The sequence below is a fragment of the Rhea pennata genome, chromosome 19 (assembly GCF_028389875.1).
Source record: "Rhea pennata isolate bPtePen1 chromosome 19, bPtePen1.pri, whole genome shotgun sequence".
NCBI lineage: Eukaryota > Metazoa > Chordata > Aves > Rheiformes > Rheidae > Rhea > Rhea pennata.
Window position 1 is genome coordinate 3,632,861 of NC_084681.1, and position 21,117 is coordinate 3,653,977.

Consider the following 21,117-nt stretch of genomic DNA (forward strand, 5'->3'; position numbering starts at 1 on the left):
GCATGCAGTGAGTTGAAATATTATGCGGTAATCACAGATGATGTTAATTGTAGATTCAAAATAGCTTGTGAAATAATAATAATAAAAAAATTGTTGCCAGAAGCTGAAATTACATAGCTGGTGACAGCTATTGTTCTCTGCTTTGAAATGGGTGGGCTGTTCTGTGTTGTATATTTTTAAATCTGTTGCTGTCTTAGTAAAATCTGAAGTAATTTAATATGAAGCTATTTTTATTTTATACTAGATTAATGAGAAGAAATGATAACTGAACATATTAAGACAGATTTTTTTTTCTTTTCTTTTTTATGCAGGGGATTTGGGAAACAAGGATTTCAGTGCCAAGGTAAGCCACAAATGGTTTGTTGGTTAGCATACTGGCATCTTTCAAGAAAGATAGCTAAAACTGAAGTCTGCAGCAAGATGGAAACAATTAAGCCTGTAACAGCTAAGAAAGTATCTCTCTCTACGTAAATTTTAAATGAAGACAATTATTAATTAAATAACTGTTAGTATTTATTGATCAATCAAATAATTATTCATATTGTAGTAATAATCACAAGATTATGATCTTTTTTCAGAAGTCTTCTCACATTAAATGTCATATAATCTGCATATAGAGGAGCTTTTAACTTTCATGGAAATAATCCGTGCAATTTAGATTTTGCACAGACCATTTTTTACATCAGAAGCTCTCATCTGTGTGGGCGTTTGGAAAATGGATTCACTTCTTAGTCGTATGGCTTCCTTTCATAACCCAGACTCCCTGTTTTTAATCTTCATACATTGTACATTTAGGAGTACCTTTGGTTTGAACTATGTTTTAGGACAGGCAGCATTTTTCTGTGTTATGTAATGTTCAATTACAAAAAAAAAATGCATACAAAACCACCTAATAACTCACTGATTTAATAAATTCTATTAACTCCTAGAATTTGAAAGCTGATATAGTGGAAGATAACTATTTGCATGAAAAACAGAGCATGACATGCTCTGTTCTCGCATATTCTGTACTGTTGCCAAAGTTTTATCTCTATTTAGCATTTAATCATAAAATAATCCCACCCAGCTATTGTTATTTTTTTTCCCTGTCATATGTTTACCTAATTGTGATGAGGCTTTTTCTTGTCCCTTTCTCTTCTCCTGCCGCCTTCCCTTTCATTTGACCTACTGATGTACCTTGTGTACTCATTAGCTAGCCTTTTGGTAGTTTTTTTTCATTACATTTTTTTAATGGTTGCTTGCTGATGGTTTAGAGCACATTTAACTATCCTGAGTATTGCTTTTATTTATTAGTAGGTGAAATTATGTCTTCTGTGGTATTTTTGTGAAAGTTGATGTTAGTTGATACTCTTACATTCAGTTTCTCAGAGGTATAATTTCAAAAGGATGATGCCCTTTCAAGTTGTTGTAATAAGTATTTTTCTTTCTGCAAGTAGAAACATGAAAGGTTGTGAGACATTTGTAATGCGTACTGAAACTGTAAGCATGCAACCATGGTCTTACCATAAATCCTGTACAACTGCCTCTATGTCCCTAGATGTTAATATCAAATTCTGTAGATATTCTCTAGCTTTCTGCTACTCGTTGCATCCAGAACCGTGCTATAGGTCAATGTGTAGTCTTTGGACAGTAATGGAGTAGCATTTCCTGAATTCATATCCATTCACAATAGCTGACTGGTCTCTAATTAAGGAATTATTTAGATGTTCATTTTAGAATTCCATTGATAAACAGAAAATAGTTGTCAAACACACAAAATTTACAGAGGATAACTATATAATTTAAATGCAGCTCCAGCATTTACTTCCTCCTATCTTCCAGTCAGGCAGCTAGTGACTTGTATTGGACACAATCCACTGATCTGGGCCACAGATGGGATTCAGTATAGCAGTTTGTTTCCAGTATTTTTTTTCTTCCGTGGCTGGAATTCCTTCTACAATCAGATTATTTTAGTTACTTAAGAATGATTTTGTCTGATGAGGATTTATCTTTGTCAAGCTATGTGAAAATTGAAATTTGTTCTTCCCTCCAAACACCGTACATGAACATAAGCAAGAATGTAACTAAGAGAGAAGCTTGTTTCCTCCCCCACTCCACCCCTCCAAATACTTCAATATTTCATAAGTGATATTTTTCTGGAATCTAAATGTGTTCAGATCTGCCTTTTGTCTGCAACCAGGCAGGATTCTGCATTGCCTCTTCAATGAAGACTGTTGTACTTCAGCATTTTATCTGCATTTTTAAACAGACAAAATCTATAAGAAAGGTGGCTGTTCTGAGGTCTCAGTTCTATGGTAATTTGCAGAGTGTTGTCAGTGAACAAACAAGTTTGAGAGGTGGAGGTTTTTTTGCCACAATCAAAATCACAAGAGTTCACATTCTTGGCAAAATAGTCTTCAAACTTTAAACTTCTGAGATAAAGTAAAGCAGCTGATTCAAAAATTTTAGTTGAACTTTCTGAGATTTCAATTAAAAAGTCACAAAAATCATTACTGCTATGTTAATACGTCTCTCTGAGTTTTTTTCTTCCTTTTAAAAATATGAGGAATGGAGTACAGTTAGCAGACTTTTGGAGCTAAAGCTAGAAAACACTTGTAGCAATCAAAATTAGTGAGATTATGAGGAATTAAAAGAATTGTATGAAACAAGAAGGTAGGATGCAAAAAAAAAAACAACATTTTTTTTAATTGACTGTCTTTACAGAGAAGAATGATAAATGAAGAACATAATGGAAATTTCAGTATGACATGAGGGAAAGGAAAGACTATTGTAGTGACAGCTCCTAGTATAACTATAGTTCTTGGTCTGTCAGAGTTTCCGTTATATGAAACTGTTTCTCAGCTCTGTTTTCAAGAGTGTTGTAAAATCTACTGCTAGACAGAAACGTGATGTTAGGCAGGTTTAAGAAGGTGATTTCAGTATTGCCAAATTTATTTTAAATTCTTCTGGCCTTAGTTATCAAAGGGAAGAGGAAAGGTCCATAATAGTAACACATCAAATCGAATGGTTTCAGCTCTGAGAAACTGCAACTATTGTATGAATTTTTGTACTAGTAATTTATGAATTAAACAAAAGTCCTAGCTTGATATTTATGCAGTACTGTTGCAGCAAGCACAGTGTATGCTAACATATTTCTAAAACTGTCTTTAAAAGCATATCTCGCACAAAATGCAAGGCAAGTTTTATTTTTAAGTGACACCCTCACAAAAGCAGTTTTTAATTTAATACTTAAATTTTATTTGAATTAAAAATTAATGTTCTAATAATCTTATTACCATTAATACTTTTTTCTTTAGATTTTTTTGGAATGTATTTTCAATTGTATGTAATTATTTTCTTTTTCTGATATCCATGACGTGTTGTAGTGGTCAGCTTCAGTATTATATACATTTAAATGAGTTATTTAGAGTTAAAGAGAAATGCTTTTTAAAATTTCATTAGAAATTTCTGTAATTTTTTTCTGTACTTGTTTAATATTACAGGTTCCCAATAAATTTACAAAAGATGTAAATTAATCTTTGATATTGCTTTTAATCCCTTAATACTGCAGAAGTTCAGAGCACTGTTGCATTATTACTGTGTAAATGCTTAGTAAAAGACAGTCCATGTCCTAAATTGCTCATCTGTCTTAATGTATGCATTCTAATATGAGTAGCTACAGAATATACCAGCAAGATATATATACATATTCAGAATTTCAACTGAGGTGGATAGCTGTAAGTTGCTATGCATTACTTAATGCTGCACTTGTAGAATTTTGTTATTTATGGTGTGATTGGAAGTATGTTCTTCAGAGAGAGGGTTTGCGATCAGGAAGTGTCTGTAAAGTTCTGAGCCTATCTTTGGTAACGTGTGAATCTGAAAATGAAGTTGAAAGTGCAAGTTCAGAGGGATTAACTGTCTCCTAGGAATATATTTTTACTGACTCCTGAGATTATGAAGCATTTTGTTGTTGTTATTGTTTGTGGAAATGTATGTTTCATTGTAGATTTGTACAAACATGGAGTACTCAAAAATACTGTGCTTTTGAAACAGGAGTTCTTGTTCCACTATACTGTTTCTCTGTTGATTTTTCTTTGTGATAGTGAAAACCCGATAGTAAGGTTATTTGTGAGTTATGGCTTTGTTTTTCTTAGCTTGTTGTCCTGCTTGACAACATATCTGTGACACTGAAAGCTTTTTTCTTTTTTTCCCTCCTTTCTTGATGTGTACCTGGAAATACTGCAAGAATAATGTGAAAAATAGAATAATTTTAAACATATATTTTTTTGAGACTGCTGCAGTGTGAAAGTTCTTCCTTTAAGAAAGTAGATTTTAAATGAAGCAAGCTCTTAAGTTTTTAGCTTTATCTTTCTATTAGTATTGAATGATACATTCTCTTTGAGTTACAGTTTTATATCTAAGAGAAGTATTTTTTGGTGAACAGAGTGAAAAATAGTGATTCAGTGGGATGTGCAGGATGTATCTTGGAGAACATGTATGCATGTATGTTTTGCAATTGTTTTAAGTTTGAAACTGAAGGGTCAGCAAGTTCCCTTGAGGTGAAAATATTTTTTAGTTAAAATAGTACACATGTAGCCAGCCCTTGTTCCTGATCAAGGTTCTGCTATTAATTCTCACACAAATCATCAAAATTTGTAGTTACTCGCTTGAAAGATAATAATAGGTAAGCAAGGTTTTCATGTTTATCTTCTAGTTTACATAAAAATTGGAGAAACCAATTAAAACAGCATATTATTTTTAGCTGATCTGTGTAAGCATTATTTCTGCTGCTTTTTTTTTTTTTCAATACGCTTTTTCTGAATGCTAAATTCTATCTTAACTGGATATGGTAAGCTTTTTGGAACAGCTTGTATGTGCTAGGTACAGTTCCTGACACAAGAAGTTCCAGGCTAGTTAGAAGTCTGTGATAATTACTTCAGTAAAATCAGAACATAATTAAGAAAAGGTTGGGTATTACATTTTTTCACTATCCTTCAAATATCATAACTGCATGTATGATAGCAATTGCACGTTAAACCACCACTTCATTTTCTTTTTTTTTTTTTTCTTTTCCCATCTGGTCCTTGACCTGTCTTCTGCTACAGAAAAACACCTCACACACACATACCAACAAGAAAACCCCACCATTTATTCCCTTGTTCTTTTGTTTTTAAATCATCTGTTTTCATTAAAGATTTTGAATAGACCATCTCTTTAGAGAGGTGATAAACTAAATTTTAACGCTATATCTGTGATCTGAACAGTTGAACCAATGAAACCTCTGAACACCTTTGATCTGGTTTACATGTGCAATTCCTATTAATTCTCAGTTCTGTTATAACATTTTTAAAGAGGAAGAAACAGAATTTTCATTATATAGGGATGAAAGCTTAGTTGGCAGAGTTTTCCTGTACAGTTTCTGCTTGTTTATTGCACTGTATATTCATTTTTCTTTGTAACAAAAAAAGGGGGGGATATTATATTGCTCTGTCACTTTTCATAGAAATACTTTTTATTTTCCTTACTTGGAAATGTTATTGCCAAGGGGTAGATAAGATATAAAATAAGTTCTCTTCATGCCAAAGCTGGTTTTCATTTGTCATCTTTTTTTTTTTTTTTTGTGTGTGTGTGTGTGTGTGTGTGTAAAAGTTGGATGTCGCAGGCCACATTTTGAACGGTGTATGCGTTTTTCTTACGCTCTCTGTATCACTTACTAGTTGTGTGTTACAGTTTACATTAACACTTCTATTCTACCTGAGACTGAGAAATGAATTTCATGGAAGTCATGAAGAGTCTGTGGCTGTTGTTGTGTAACTTGAGATCTGCATGAAGTTGTCCAAGCCAGAAACTTAACACAGGAATTCTTAAAGCAATTGACTGTTTAATGTATTTTCATGCATGTAATTTAGAGGTATCTATTCAAAAACAAAAGCCCAGAACAACAATGCTGCTTGGGAACATAAATGATACCTGCATGCAGGTAGTAGTTTCCAGGGTTCCTCTAGCCAGATGTCGTTTCCAGTGACCCTTTTGCCCCTAAGCCTAATAGCGTATCTGCGGACTCCTTTTCAAAGGACAATAATGTTGATGAGGTGCAGGCAGTCTGACATACAGGTTGTAAACATAAAGACAAGATGCTTTGTTGTGCATTTGTTTTGCAGCTAACTTCTATTTATTTGTTCTTCCCCTCCTTTGGTTGTCCCTCTCCTTCTGCTTACAATCTAGGTCCCATACTTCAATGAGATGCGGTCCTGTTCAGGGACTGATACCACTATAAATCCAGGTTTTAGTCCTATCTCTGCTGTTGAGTATTGAAAGAAATCTGAGCTAGTTCAAAATAAACTCCCTACAATGTGGATAGTATGGATGTCTAGTTCTCAGCACTGTTTTCCTCACAGATCCGTTCCTGTTGGAGCATTACCTGTCAGTGTAGACACAAAGGTTATGTATTCAGCAAGTGTTTCTGCGCAGCTTAAGGGGTCTGTTGTCCCTGGCCATCATTGCTCTACACAAGGGATAGCAGAGCACCCTTATCAGAAGAGGGAAGATCGGTATATTCATTTTTTGTGAAGTGCCCTGTTACTGCAATGATGTGCATCACAAAAAAAAAAAAGTCTGTAAATCAAATAAAAATAGGTGCACAATACATAATTCACTAAACATCCAATCGATTCGAAATGGAACATGGCAGTAAAATAGGGAAGTATGCTGTTGTACTTGTGTTTTTCTCGAGCTCCTGCTGCTTTTTTTTTCTCTCTCTCCCCCCCCCCCAAAATTGTGCTCATCAAAATTGTAACATAATTGTATTTTGTTTTGCAGCAAAAGGTTTTTTTCTTGAATTATATTTCAAAAGCAGAGACATTTTCACCCTTCCCACACTTCTAAGATGTTAAGTTTCGTTTTGTTTACTTGAATCAGTTAGCTATCTCAGCAGTTTTTTTTCAATTAAAAGGAACTGACTGTTCTGTTGCCCTGGATGTGATTCCATGAAGCTCTTCAGATTCTAATTAAATGTGTGGGAGTGATATCTCATTCAGAGTTGACAACTAAACCAGTTTGAGTCCTGGACAAGATAAAGTTTGGCACGTTTTTTATTTTTCCGTGTGTTTTGGTGTAATAGTGCAACAAAATGCTATATCAGCTGCTGATACTGAGCCACACTGGTGTAAATTTTATAAAAGCTTTTACAGATGTGAATGATGTGTGCCATGAGATGAATTTAATAAAATGATGGAAAGTTGCAGAAAAATGGAGTAAAGATGAAGAAAAGAGATTTCCCTGTTGGGATGCACTGAGAGGGTTGGGTTTTTTGTGTGTGTGTGTATTGTTTCTTTTGAAAATGAAATGTAAAAATAATGAATAATTAATAAAAGCTCAGTTCCCTAGTTCTTACCTCTGCAGTAGAAAGCATAAAATTCCAAGAGTGAATGAAACTACTGGGTATAAAGAATTGTAAGAACCGAGTTTAAGGTAAAAGTCTTGTATATGCTGAAAATTAGAATTCCTACTTGATTGCAGTAGAGCTTGTCGAAGTCTTCTAGAGATCTGAAGTGGTTGCGGGTTAGTTAACAGCTGATAATTTTTCGGTTGCAGCTACTTACGAACACTGGCTTCCATAAATATGATTCAGAGCAGCCACTTTAAGTTAGGCAACTTAACATACGCATATGTATCTTTCTGTGGATTTTGGTGTTGTTTATTCTAATTATAATCCAATTTACATAAAGTTATTGAGTTTGTTAGTTCCCTTATGTGATTATATAAGTTGGGCAGTGAGGGACTGCAGAATGCATGTGCCTTTTTTGAGTCTTCAAGTGACTCCAAGTAGTTTTTGAATTCTTCTGTTGCGGTTTTTATTAGTGAAATATTTTTGTCAAATATGCTTTATTAAAAGTCTAGATTATGTCCCTACAATTTTAAAAGTTTACTGGAACTATTATTTTTGCTTGTTCTCTATTGTTTAAAACACAGTAGGTGTCATACAATTTTCTTTCCAATGTAGACTGATGCTTTAGCACATTTTTTTTAAACTAATGCAAAATTTTCCAGAAACACCAAAATAAGGTCATTTTAGCTCTCTTAATTTGCTACGTCCTGATTTTAAAAATAAATCTGCATAATTGTAATTAATGCTTGTCTTTACATGACAGCTAGTCTAGATTTAGAAAAATATTTGCTCCTCATTTACAATACGTCTATAGATTGTTTGACACTGTTAGAATCAGGACTATGAATAGAGAATGATTTATACAACTCGTTTGTATGATGCTGTAAAGGCACAATTTACCTCATTTAATCATTGTCAAACTGTTTGTGTTCATTTTTCTTGTATGTTGCTAAGAAAATTACCGATCTTCAAGAAACGAAATTTAATTTTAAGATAGAGGTGCAGCCCATCTCCCCTTTTCTTTCTTTCCTATCAAAAGAATTGCATAAAGCTCTTACTGTATCTGTTAGAAGTGTTTGCATATAAATAACTGAAGCTTCTAGCTGCATTTGGAAGTTAGAATTTTTATTCTGGAGCGAAGTTTTATGAGATTTTTATTTCTGAAAGTTAGATTCCCGACTCCTCCAAATTATTATTAAAATGACAGATAATGAATAGTGAATATTGGTATGAATATTTGTACCAATTTAATTAACCACAATTTTAAAATTGTATGTAAATTAAATATTTAGGAATTGGGGCTCTGTGTGCTTGGGTTTCAAAAGTAATAATCGTATCTCTGTACACAAATATCTTTCCTTACGTATGTTAAAACCAGAAGTCAAATAGTGACTCAAAAAAGTGTATAAAATATTTTATGTATTTTTATAGTACTAGTAAATGAAAGAAAACACATACCAGCTGTAGACAGGATGAAATTCTCATTTTGGAGAGATGGATTTTGTTCCCAGTGTAACTGTCCTTCAAAAACACAAATATTTCACTTCTCATTTTCATTTGAAATTAATAGCATTTTAAACTTATCTGGAATGTGTTCTACATGTATATTTAGTTCCTTAGTGAACAAAACATATCTTAGGATGAATTGAAAGAATAATATATCTTCTCCTTTCAACTTCTTAGCTTCTAACTTGTACTGGGTTTTTATTTTGTTCTTTGCTAATCAACACATCAGCCAGAATCCACTTTTAAATATTTTTGTCCTCAGGAAATTGGTCATATTAATGTTAAAAAATTTGGAGCCTTCCTATTTTAGTGAAGGATGCAGAATGAAGCCTTATCATGCAGAAACCTTTCATGTATGTTAGTGTTTGTGTGTCGATTTTCCTAAGATTTCCCTCGTTTCCTAAGACTTCAGTGTTACTAATCATGATCTGCATTCATATGACTTTTCTCTACTAATAGACTGGAACAATCTCTGTGTGAAGCACAGAATAATTCCCCCTTATAATTGCTTTTGCTAGCTAAAATACATCTTTGCAGTTTCATTCTTCCTGCTTCTGGATCATACTGCATGCATTTGCGTGGCATGTTCTTTTGATTCTGTGGATAAAGAAATGTTACCTAGTGCCTGAACTGGTTCTTCATTTTTTGCATACAGGGTGATCTGCTCAATATAAAGCTTCATTTAATTAAGAAGTAGACAAATGAAGATTGCAGGAAGCTATTGTGACAAATGATTGTTTGTCCTAAAAGACTTCTAGTCATTAAGAAAGTGGTTATTTTGTGACAGCAAATGTTATCTAAAATCTTTGTCTTAGTTATTTGTACTTACTCTGTTTGGTTGTACACGTGCCATCATATTTGCTGCTATAATACTAATACATAAATTAAACAGGAGCCAAAGCTGATTTTGCAAGTTGTGTGTTTTTTCTGTGTTGTTATTTGAGAGAAAGCTCATGTAAGCAGTCTTCTGGCTTTAAAATTCCAGTTTGGACTTAATCATTTTTCCTGACTTGGCCTTAAAACTTTCAGTCTTAAAATGTTTGTAGAAACAAATGTACATGGGGTGTGTTTTCACTTTTTCTGTATAAAAACAAAATTCTGGGTGATGACATTTATGTGGATTCATAGTGTAAGTCTGTTTCATTGCTTTTGGTGGAAAGTTTAATTTTTATTAGAGTCTCCGTTTTGTAAAATGGAATACAGCTGTAGGTACTGTAGGAAGTTTACTGTGGATAACTTGGGCGTTTTGCACTGCTCTGTTGTGCATGACTTCTGTGTTTCAGGGACACTTGCAAAGTTCTCTCCTTGTATAGAGTTTTTGTCTCCCATATTCTGATGTTCTTCTCTTCTAAGCATCTCAGTGCCTTGTGTGGAGGGGTTTCTGCTTGTCTTCTCACCACCATCCCACCATACAGAGTAAAAGGGATGGTCTGTAACTACTGACCAGGAAGCAGATTCTGAGGTGATAGGGTTCTAAGATGACAAGGATGAATGAAGGAATATCCTTCCCATAGGTTATCCCTGAGAACCTAGCGAGTTGTGGATAGCTCTTCAGTGGCTCCAAGAGGTAATGAGTTTGAGGGGTTTTGCTTGTTTTATTGATATGTTCAATGGTATGTGGATGATGGATAGGCTTATTACACTTAAGGTATTTCTGTTTTCAAAGTTTCAAATACCCATTTGATTCACAGTCAATCTTTGTGTCTGAAGATGACATTCTGCCAGTTGACGACATGATGGTAGATCTGGTCATCTTGTTTTTCTTTGTTTTGTTTTGTCTTTTTTTCCTATTCCATTTTTTATTAAACAAAACAAAACGAACATGCTGCTCAGAGAGGTGGTGGAGTCTCCATCTTTGGAAATTTTCAAAAGCTGTCTGGACACATCTTGGGCAACATGCTCTGGGTGACCATACTTGTGCAAGAGGGTTGGATAGATGATCTCCGGAGGTCCCTTCCAACCTCAGACATTCTGCAAGTCTGTGAAAATGAGCAATTTCAGTCTAACAATTTTTTTTTAATTAGAGGAAATATTAAAAATAATCATGTTACAGTAAAAGCAGGAATAGACTAATGCAACAGAGAACTGACTATAAAGCTTTATATAGTTTTTAAAAGCTTTTCCATCATGATAGGTTGGTTGGTTGAATTTGTGATGTGTCCTAAAATTAGTCAGAGTTTGGATTGCTCTAACCTTCTTTGCTAACTTATGCTTTAAATGAGTTAAATTTGAGAACATTCCAAGTGTGTCAGTTTTATATCTTTATTTCTTGTCTTTAGCTTTTGCAAATTATATCTGTTGGATATATTTTTATAAATGAAACTTCTCTGTTAAGGCAAGTGGAAGTAGAAGGCAACTTTGACTTTCCTGTGCATGAATAATTTTCAGTTCTTCTGTATGTTTTTAGGGCACTGTTAAAATAAATGTTACAAGAGAATAGTAGGAAGGGGAAAAAAAAAACATTTTGTTTATATTCTGTTTCAAATATTTTAATACCTAGGTATTGCAAAGAATTCATTTTGATGTTATTGGGAGATCCTCAAGTATCAGCCTTTAAAACTCGGTAGAGGTAGTAATCTAGAATTGCAGGTTATTTCAACTGTTTTTTGTGATGTTTTCATTATACAATATGTCCATGACAAAGTAACACATCTATTGTAAATGAGGAATAGACAGTCTGAAGACCCTGGGGGAAAAAAAAAGAGTATGTTTTGTTTAATGAAGCCTTACGAAAATTCCATTCTTATCCAAATATTTCAGTAGGCAAAAAGGTCTTGTTTTTTTCATTATACTTTATATCTTTGTGTTGCTGTTTACTTGTCTAAATCTCGCCTATGTATTGGTACAAGTAGCATAGTTTATTTAGTATTAATTTCTGAATTGTATATAGAGCAATTTCCCTGCTTTGCCTATAAAAAGAGCAGTGTCATTGATGATAAGGATTTTCTAATGCAAGTGGATGTGTTTTATGTGTTTTTTGGAAATGGTATTGTTTCTTAAAAGATTATAAAATTGTTAGCAACTGCACAATGTACTGTAATATTAGCTGATCGTACTCTCTGGTTTTATGCATTCTATGGCTAGCTGCTGCTTTAAGGAGTATTTTAAGTGTTTTGTTCTGCCTTAGGTGTCCAGGTGCAAAACAAATCATGAAAGTTGTGAAACTGATACCTGCCCTTGTTGACACATATGTAAAGTCAGTAAAGCATACTTCTAAGATTTCTGCTAAACTTAAGTCTTGCTCCAGTTTCCTGATGCTATGTAATGAAAAATGGTTTAGTTTTCATGCTAGTAAAAAGTTCTGTCTGTTTTATTAAGCTTTAGCATGGGTCTGCTTAACTGCAACGCTTCGCAAAACCAGAATTTGTTTGTATATTATTAATGCGGATACAAGGTCAAGGGTAGTTTTCATTTAAGAATATAAAGACATTACAAATATTTAAAGGCTGTCTTTTATTCATATTCATATTTTATTCATATTTTGCTTTTTTCCCTGTCAGAGTAAATGGTTTACGTAGTTTCTTTCTTTTGGATGAAAAGAAAACAGTGAGTCCATTTCAGGGGTACTCCTGAAAGTCCTTTGAACAGAATATCTCTGGGAGCCCACCTACTGCTTTACTGTGTGGGACAGATATAATGGAGCAGATATGTTTGACTTTTGCTCCATGTGCCTTGTCTTGGTACGGATCTTTTTCTGTTAATAAAATAGAAAATATAATGAGAACATTGTAAAATATTTGATAATAGAGGCACTTCTATATTGGGAAGGGAAAACAAAGCCTTTGTCATCACTGCATCCCTTTTCTTTTTTCCGCGGAAGGTGTTTGACTTCAGGTTCTTTTGTTTCCTGCTGATACCTTAAACTTCTCCCTGGCTCTGTGTTGATGTTGTGCTTATTTATAATCCCATACTCTGCCAATACAGTTTTTAAAGAAGACAGTCACCATAGGAGGCAAAATGGGACGTGCGAGTCCCACGGCTCGTTACTATTACTGTCGTCTTAAGTGCTTTTGAGTCCTTACAAGAGAGTAATAAATTATGGGTGGTTAGGTTAATATGACTGACAGTAGTTGAGACTTAATGTCTTCTAAAAAGTCACTTAGTGAAAAAATTCATTGGTGTAAGGCCGTGAGTTTATGGGAACATCGTAGTTTCGGTGTATTGATTGTTTAAGAAAATGTGTAGCTGAAGATGGTATGGGGGAAAGGACTTCAAGTTAAAGTGTTGGGGGAATCTAGTTGGGTTTATGCATGTATTTATGAACAGGCTTTCTGCAAAGAGCATTGGCAAATGTGTGGCAGATTTAAATGATGTCCTCAATACTACCTTATTTTGTAATTTAAATCACAATGGAACTACTGCACAGGTATTGTAGAATTAATTTTTTAATACGTATTGCTCTTTCTTGACTTTTATCAGTTTATGCAAATACTGCTCTTCAGAATTTTCATTCATTTATTTATTTTTATTTATTAGGCCTTACTTTGAGTAGGTGTGTGTGTGTAGTATTGTCTTTAATTTAAGCTTTTGTTTTAATTAGGCCTTACTTTGAGTAGGTGTGTGTGTGTAGTATTGTCTTTAATTTAAGCTTTTGTTTTAATAACTAAAGGGCAGCATCAGACATATGGATCATTAGATATTTAATCTGGCAAAAAAAGGGAGAAGGTAATAAAATCAGCAGTGTTAATTTTATAACCATCAATGTAAAGTATAAAGAATGGAAATTAGGCTGGTTAGAGGGCAATGTAACTGATTTATTTCCAGAACTTCCAAAATATAACTTATCTCAGTTCTGAAGTCAGTGAGACTCTGTATAAGAGTGTAGGATCATATTCATGTTGAGCTAATAAATGTTCTGCTTACTATTTTAAACCCAGGGTCTTGCAGGCTGCTTTGTAGGAGTAAATCGGTATTGAAGTCCATAGATGGTCTGTTTTGTTGTTCTACATGGAACTACTATTGGGATCTGACCGTAATCTGTAATTAACAGCATAGGCCTTAATACCTGTTTTTGTTGGCAGTGCAGAGGTCCTCTGCTATAACTAAAGCCTGGTATTGTGCAGAATTCTGCATTAACATATAGTAAAGTGAGGTGTCCTTGTAACAAAGCTTGGCAACCTAAGGAGACATTAGGTGCGCTAATACATGCAGATTATCTTATTACTTTCTGTATATGTTTTTCAGAAGTTGAAATTATTTGCTTGAGCTCAGTATTGAAATTTTAGTAGGATGATAATACCTCTTAAAATGGTGTCACTCAAGTAGTTACAATCATAACTAACATAATTATGTAAGGACAGAACTGTAAATGCCAACTGAAAGTTGTATTGAGTATAATACAATACAGAGCTTTGTATTTTATCAAGCGGTTAGCTCAGGATGAATGCAAAGTAAACAGTGTAGGCAAATTATTAATTAGGAGGAGTTTTAAGTGCAGAATTAACTTGCACTGTCCACTGTGTCTTCTGTCTGCAGCCTCCTAACAGTAAATTCCTCAAAATTTTCCATAAGTCTTGTCCCCAGATAACCTCATCAAAAGAGGGCACTGACTTCCAGACCACACATAAGACGTTTCCGTTATACACAGCTCTCCTACCAGTAGTTAAGCAGTAGGGAGAAGGTGCAACCCTGACTTCTAGGTAACTCCCAGAATGGTTTCATTCCCTCTGTATATATAATATTTAAACACAGTATATGAAATATAAGTTTGGGCACACTGTCTCTAGGATTTCAACTGTCAATAATCAAGGCATGAAACCCAACCTTGATGGACTGGGCTTGCTACAGTGATACCATGAGTCGTGCTGCTGTCTTCCTGCTGTTGCTGTTGTGCTCAGTGCATGCATCTTCCTGAATACATGAGCATGATTTGAAGAGAGTGTGATGTGACCTGGAATTAACTATTTCACCCACCCTGTGTAACGCCTAAGTAGATGTTGTATGGTTGCTACTATGCTATACAATGTTGATCCTCTTAGGAAAAACCAATTACAATGCATTTCTCAGCAAACAGAGACCTGCCAGGCTAAATGATATCAAGATTTTTTTTGTTTTTTTTTTGTTTTTTTTTTTTTGATTTAATCCCCCCCACACACATACACACTTTTTAAAATATGGTTACCAGTGGAGCAAAAAATGTTATACTTAAAACTTGTCTAATCACTTCAGATGCATCTCTTTCCTGTTTTATTGTTTTGCTGTATGTAAGGAACGATCAAATGAAGATTATGGGCATGTGTTTTCTGGTGGGAGAAACTTGTTCCCTGAATCAAGTTCTGTCTTGGTACTCATGAATCTCAGGGAGAATGGTTTCTTTCATTCAGGTTATTTAGATGTATGCAGTTAATAGAAGGAAAAGGATAACAGGGTGGAAGAAAAGGTGAGAGAAGAGAGTATTAATTTGCCTACAAAAATGACAAAAAAAAGTGCAGTATTCTTTTCTGTTGTGGAATCTGTAATATGGATAAGAAAACTTTTAAAGGTTTTTTTCTGTTTAAAGCTATTTTGAAAATACAGATTTCTTAATTCTAGTTCTTTTCACTCAGGCAAACTATTTATCTCTAGGATGAGGCTAAGAGGAGAGACTCATTCTTCTGCGGTATCCCTTTCTGCAGCTAGCAGTTCGTTTTGACCTGATGGTGGGATGCAGGGTAACAGATGTAATCTTTGATTCAACCAGCTAGAGCGTTTGTGTTAACCAGTCATCAGGAAATATCACTGAATTAGTGGAGTACAGTACACATCTGTTGGAAATATGTTTAAGCCTTTTGTGAGATAGGATGGGAATAACATTGCTAGAATGGGGAGCGGCTTTAGTAACAGCTGTGCCAAGCAGCGAAGTGTGCTCCTTGCGAGTGCGTCCGGCTCAGAAACCTGAGCTGGCCTCGTTGGAGTTGTGTCCCTGTGGCGTCTCTCCAACCGTTTCGTTTCCCTGACTTTTACCGTAGTAAATTCTGTAGTTTGTTCAGGTTTTCAAATCTACCTGCATGCAGGTCAGTGGGCAGTAGCCTAAAATGTGTATGTGGCTTCCTAAGAGTTAAAGTTTGCAATTTTAGTTGCTTATAATTCCAGAGTTCTTGAGTCTCCAGAGAACTGAGTTAAATAGGTATGTCACTTCTTTATTTTTGAAGAAAGGTGATCTTAGTTTTGGCATTCCTTAAGACTGTGAGCCAACCCTTAAATGTTTACTTAACCCTCCGCTTTGATATCTTATTAATCTGTTTTTGTGGCGTAATCCATGTTGCCATGAGGATGGTTTTCGGGGCAACATATTTGCTTCCTACCGTGTTTTACAGCAGCATACCCTAAATCTAACATCGCTTACCATGCAGCCCCCTGCTTTCCCTCTTCCATGCAGCCTTGCCATGTCTCCGCGCGAGTGCTACGAGCTTTGCTTGCCGGCGTCCCCAGGGACGCAGTGGCAGTTACGCCACCGAAGCCCTGCAAGGCTCTGATGTGGCGCTGGAAGCGGGAGCCCTGAAGGACAATCGTGAGCTCTCTATTTCTTGTTAACGCAGGATAAAACGTCAGCTTCTTTCAGCATTCTTGGTAATGAATCCTTCAAAAATTTCACAGGCTAAAAATAGAAAAATTTTTGCTAATGCATAATTTCGAGTTTGGTTTTAGGAGGAACAGAGCACTGGTTATTATTTAACAAGTTTAGCATCTGTATAATAGTTCTAAAATTAGTCACTGCTGTGTTTAAAATGTGAATTGCTTTCAAATTGAGTTGGGATGTGGAAACTTCTCTCTGTATCTTACTGGGGAAGTTATCTTGTGAGACCAGTTTACACAAAGATTCTATTGAACAGCTTAAAATGTCAAAGCTTGCTTGACTTTGTTAAAACAGCTGTGTCCAAAATGTTTTTTACGTTGATGAGAAACTCTGAACTCTTTGCAGCAGAATGTACCACACCAGTGTATTTTTGTTTTAACCATGTATATCCAGATTGTTTTTATGAAAAGCGCTGTTTGTGGAGATGGTATTTTCCTTTAGGGTTTAAAAAAACAAAAAACAAAAACAAAGACCTCTGCATACTATCTCTTGAGAAAATACCAAGATCTTTGATAACACAACTTTTTATCTTTGTATCACTAGTATATTTAAATAGCAGCAGTTTGTCAGAGATCTAGATGTGCTAGTTTTTGCTTATTGCGTGTGTATGCCTACTCTTGGGCTTTCTTTTCACACATGGACTCGCAAGTCATAACATACTTCTGGTCTTTGCAAACTAAACATGTTTCTTTTTTCTCTATGGTACCATTAAAGAGTAACACTTTGCATTTCTGTTGTTGATTTAAGGCTCTCAATCTTTTAAAATGTAATTGCTTTAAATCTTACTGACCTGCTTGTTAGGCTAGTGTTTTTTCTACCTGTAAAATTGAGATATTTGGCAGTGCTGGAGTCATGCAGTTTGTGTCAGAAACAAGGGCATGAGGCGTATGTAACAGACATGGGAAAATTATATATATTTATTTATTTTAGGAACATTATTTTACAAGGTCGTCTTCAAAGATGCATTTGTGCTTTACAAGAATCCTTGCTCTAAAGAATTTGAAGATTGAAGGGATGAGTCAGTGTAAGAACAGAACAGTGCAGTTCAAAACAGTGATATACTAGCCTGTACAACGTTGCCTGACTAAAGCTTCTCTTATGTTTGCCCTTGCTCTATTCTGCAGAATATGGTTGTTTTTTTTTGGGGGGGGGGGGGTAGGGAGTTGTCACGGTTTTGCAAGCAAAATGTTACAGAAGAGGTCATTGTCTAGAAGCAGGTTCAGTTCATTTTTACTTTGAGGAATTATTCTTACTGTTTATTTACCTTAGCTGAAGAATGAGTTATGGTGTCTTACTCTTTCATTTAATTTTCTGATGGAGAAGCTTATTCTCTTTTAAACATTTTTTTTCCCTTTTATAGGATGCTACATGATTCAGAGCTTGCTTAAATGAGAACAAATGGTATAACGTATCTTGTTCTCAGTGGCTGCCTGATACAGAGTTATCTGTTCCTAAGCTCATCCGTTGAGCTGGCATTAATTCAGGTCTGTGACCAGTTTCTATAAGCTGCAACGACCCTGCCTTTGTGAGACCCAAGCTTATCACTGCTCCAGTATTGTCATTTATCACTTGCTTGACAGGTATGAATTTAAATTCTGATTTCATAGTTAAAAGATTTTATGTATTTAGGTTGGAAAGCCAATGCGCTACTTTTTTCTGCTTTAGTCTAGTAGAGGATTTAGCTTAGTAAATCTATACCAGGCCTAAGAATTTTTTGTATTATCATGGGCATATACAGTGTCAGCTACCCTGGTTCTGATAAATCACTGTTTATAGCTGAAAGGTTATGTGCAAGGGCTAAAGTGGTGAACACGTGTTAAGGTCATAGTGTTATTTGTGCTGTATTTCTGAAATTTAGAATTCTTCTAGAGTATGTAATTGTTTTGGGTCATGATTAACACAGCAACGTTTTACCCAGTCGTGGTAATAGAATCTTGTTATCTGGGCTGGATTCTGTTTATAAGGCGGAAACATTTTAAAAGATTGTCGCAGGTGGTGTTCCATCCTTAAAGATAATAGGGTTACAATGCGTAGCCGATGTACAAAGATGGGATGGTGGTGGGATATTACTGTCACAACATTTGTGGCATAGATAATGATGCAATAAATCGATGCCTTAGCAATTTTGATTCTCTTTCTAATGGAAACTTGGTACAGCTGCGTCTTAAAAAGCCTGGAAAAACTATTTATAGAAATTAATTTCTGCAGATAGCAACAGAATTCTGCATGCTCTCACCATCTCTGGGGTGTTTCCTTATTTAAAGTGTATGAAATGAAAGAAAGGAGAGAGTTGTACTGGAAAACACTGCATATTACCTAGTGATAAACCCTCTCACCTCTAGAACGATTTGCTTTTACGGACAAAGCTTCTTTCATCCTGGAACGTCGACTTTTCTTTTCTTTTCTTTTTGTTTTTTTTTTTTTTTTTTTTTTTTTTTTTTTTTTTTTTTTTTTTTTTTGTCCTCATTGAGCAGCGTGGTTCCTCCTTTGACCCCAGTTGAGCCTGACCCTTTCTAGGTTAGGGGAGGGAGAGTACTGCCTTCGGCTTGGGGGGCCCGGGGGTTGCGTGCGAGCCTGCCTCCGCGCCGTGCTGTGCTGGAGCCGGGCGCAGGGCCAGCCGGGAAGGGCTCGGCTTGCCCTGCCCTGGCGCCGGAGCTGCAGCAGCCCAGGTAGTTTCAGCGGCTGCGCTGAAGCTTGCGTGGGCTAGTCCTCTTCTCTCCCACCATGGAAGGGATTTGTGCCTGGCAGAGTCTACCTGCCCTGAGTTCGTACTATCGTGATATTTAGTCAAGTGAAAAGGTAGAGGAAGGAAATAAGAAACAGGAAACAGGGAAGAGAAGAGAGGAGGAGCGTTGGCAGAGGAAGGAGGACATAAACAAGAGGGCTGGGAACCTGTCCAGGCATCCTCTCTCCTGGAGCGTACGGAGAGCTGACTTTACGCTTTGCTATAGGACTTCTATGTTTTTAGAAGTCTTTGCACATCGAACTTCTAAAACCTAGAGCAATAAGAACTTCAACTGCATGTTGTTTTGCATGTATTGAACAAATTCATTTTTTATCTCACTGGTTTTTCACAGTGGAAGTATAATTTGAAAAGAAATACTTACTTTTAGTTCTTGTTGAGTCTTTAGCAAGAGATTTAGATTTTTTTTTCTTTGCTTCCTGGTACTTTATGTATTAGAAATAAGGGGAAAACAGTTTGTGCTGTTTTATTTCATTAGAGCTTTGTGTAGTAATACTCTCATCAAAAATGTAACTAGTAAACTGCAAGATCTTCAGATTCTATTATTTTGCTTTGACAATAGTAGTTATTCTAGCATAAACAAAAATATTTTATCCTGAAGCAATCTTTTTTTTTAATGTTAAGTATAGCAATTTGGTTAGAATTTTAATGTTATAATTAGAAATCAATTTGAAATGAAATTCCATTTGGCTTTCATCTCTTCCCAGGAGACTTTGTAAGCAGATTCATTTTCTTCTATTACTCCCAACAAGTCGCATTCTGAACTGCAACGGTCAGCTGATCTGGGTTAAAAATAACTGAGTAGCCCTGACCCCCTGTATTGTGAAATTAAAGCTTTGTATTTGCTGACCTCTTATAAGGAAAATTAACTTTTGGGATATGCAATATAGGAATATTCTGGCAGTCTTCCTAGGGCATTTGAAACTATTTGGAACGTGGTCAAAGTTTAACGTGCCTATGCTACGTCCAGTGTGTTAGGTTACTCATCTGCGTAAGGGGTTGTGCAAGCAACCTCTTGCTGTATGATCTCTGCTACCTGATTGTTGCTTTCAGAGTTTTAAGCAAATGTAACTTTAGATGCCATACGTGCTGGATTTGTCTGAAGTGCTTGATCATAATAAAAGATTATAATAAAAGAATATGAACGCAGCCCCAAATTTATAAATTCCGTCCAGCACTGTTGATGACGTGCTGGTACTTCTGTCTCACAGTGGAGAGCTGAGGCTGGGAGAAGCACTAGCATGTTACCGCTGCATTTCTTGTTGGGATTGCTGCTTGTGTAAATGCAGTTAAATTTGACCTTATTGAGGAAGTTCAGGTATAGGTATGAGTGTGCTGCTGGCAGTGTAGCGTTCAGCATAAGCCGGAGGACCTGCCTGAGATGCTCAGTCACTGTTTGGTGGTGTAGCCTCTGCTGCACGTCTCGCTGTAGGTGGTGCTGCTAGGGGTACCGAAACCTGCGCGGGGTACGTTGGGCTGGGATGAGAAAGCATCGCTTCTTAGGACTACTGATGGCAGTTCAAGCAGCATTGCCCCTAGAAGTAAAAGCGCAGTCCTCAGCTGCCTTGCTTTTCTTCTTTTAAGAATACTCTCCAGATATAATACTCATTTTTTTAGTTTTTTACTTATGACCTATCTTGTTTTCCTTGTTTAAAGAATATACTTGAAACATTTTATGAACTGACATTTTAGAGCCATTTAAGGGGAATTTCTCACTTTTCCTTGTGGATCATCTCTGTCAAGGAGAAAATACTTCATCTTTTAAGTGGTAAGATTTTCAGTGTCTTGCACAGGATGATCTGGAGTAAACCACTCCACTTCCCCCAGACATTAATTATTGCTCTTCAGAAATAATTAACCAAGGGCTGCTGGTACTGCCAGCCTCATCTTGGTACCAGATAATCTTTCCTTGGGACCTGGAATGTTTGTTTGTGTGCAGATAAT

At 35.7% G+C, this 21,117-nt stretch overlaps 1 protein-coding gene across 3 annotated transcripts in view; it reads left to right on the forward strand.

The window, feature by feature from the left end:
- The window catches only part of PRKCA (protein kinase C alpha), a 147,389-nt gene that overhangs the window by 3,070 nt on the left and 123,202 nt on the right, over positions 1 to 21,117 (forward strand). For 2 of the 3 annotated variants that reach the window (XM_062591383.1, XM_062591384.1), the window contains exon 2: positions 312 to 343. In XM_062591383.1, coding sequence (XP_062447367.1) covers positions 312 to 343 — 32 coding nt within the window. Of the gene's footprint in view, positions 1 to 311; positions 344 to 21,117 lie in introns of those variants that run through there. The other variant, XM_062591385.1, reaches the window with a different exon arrangement.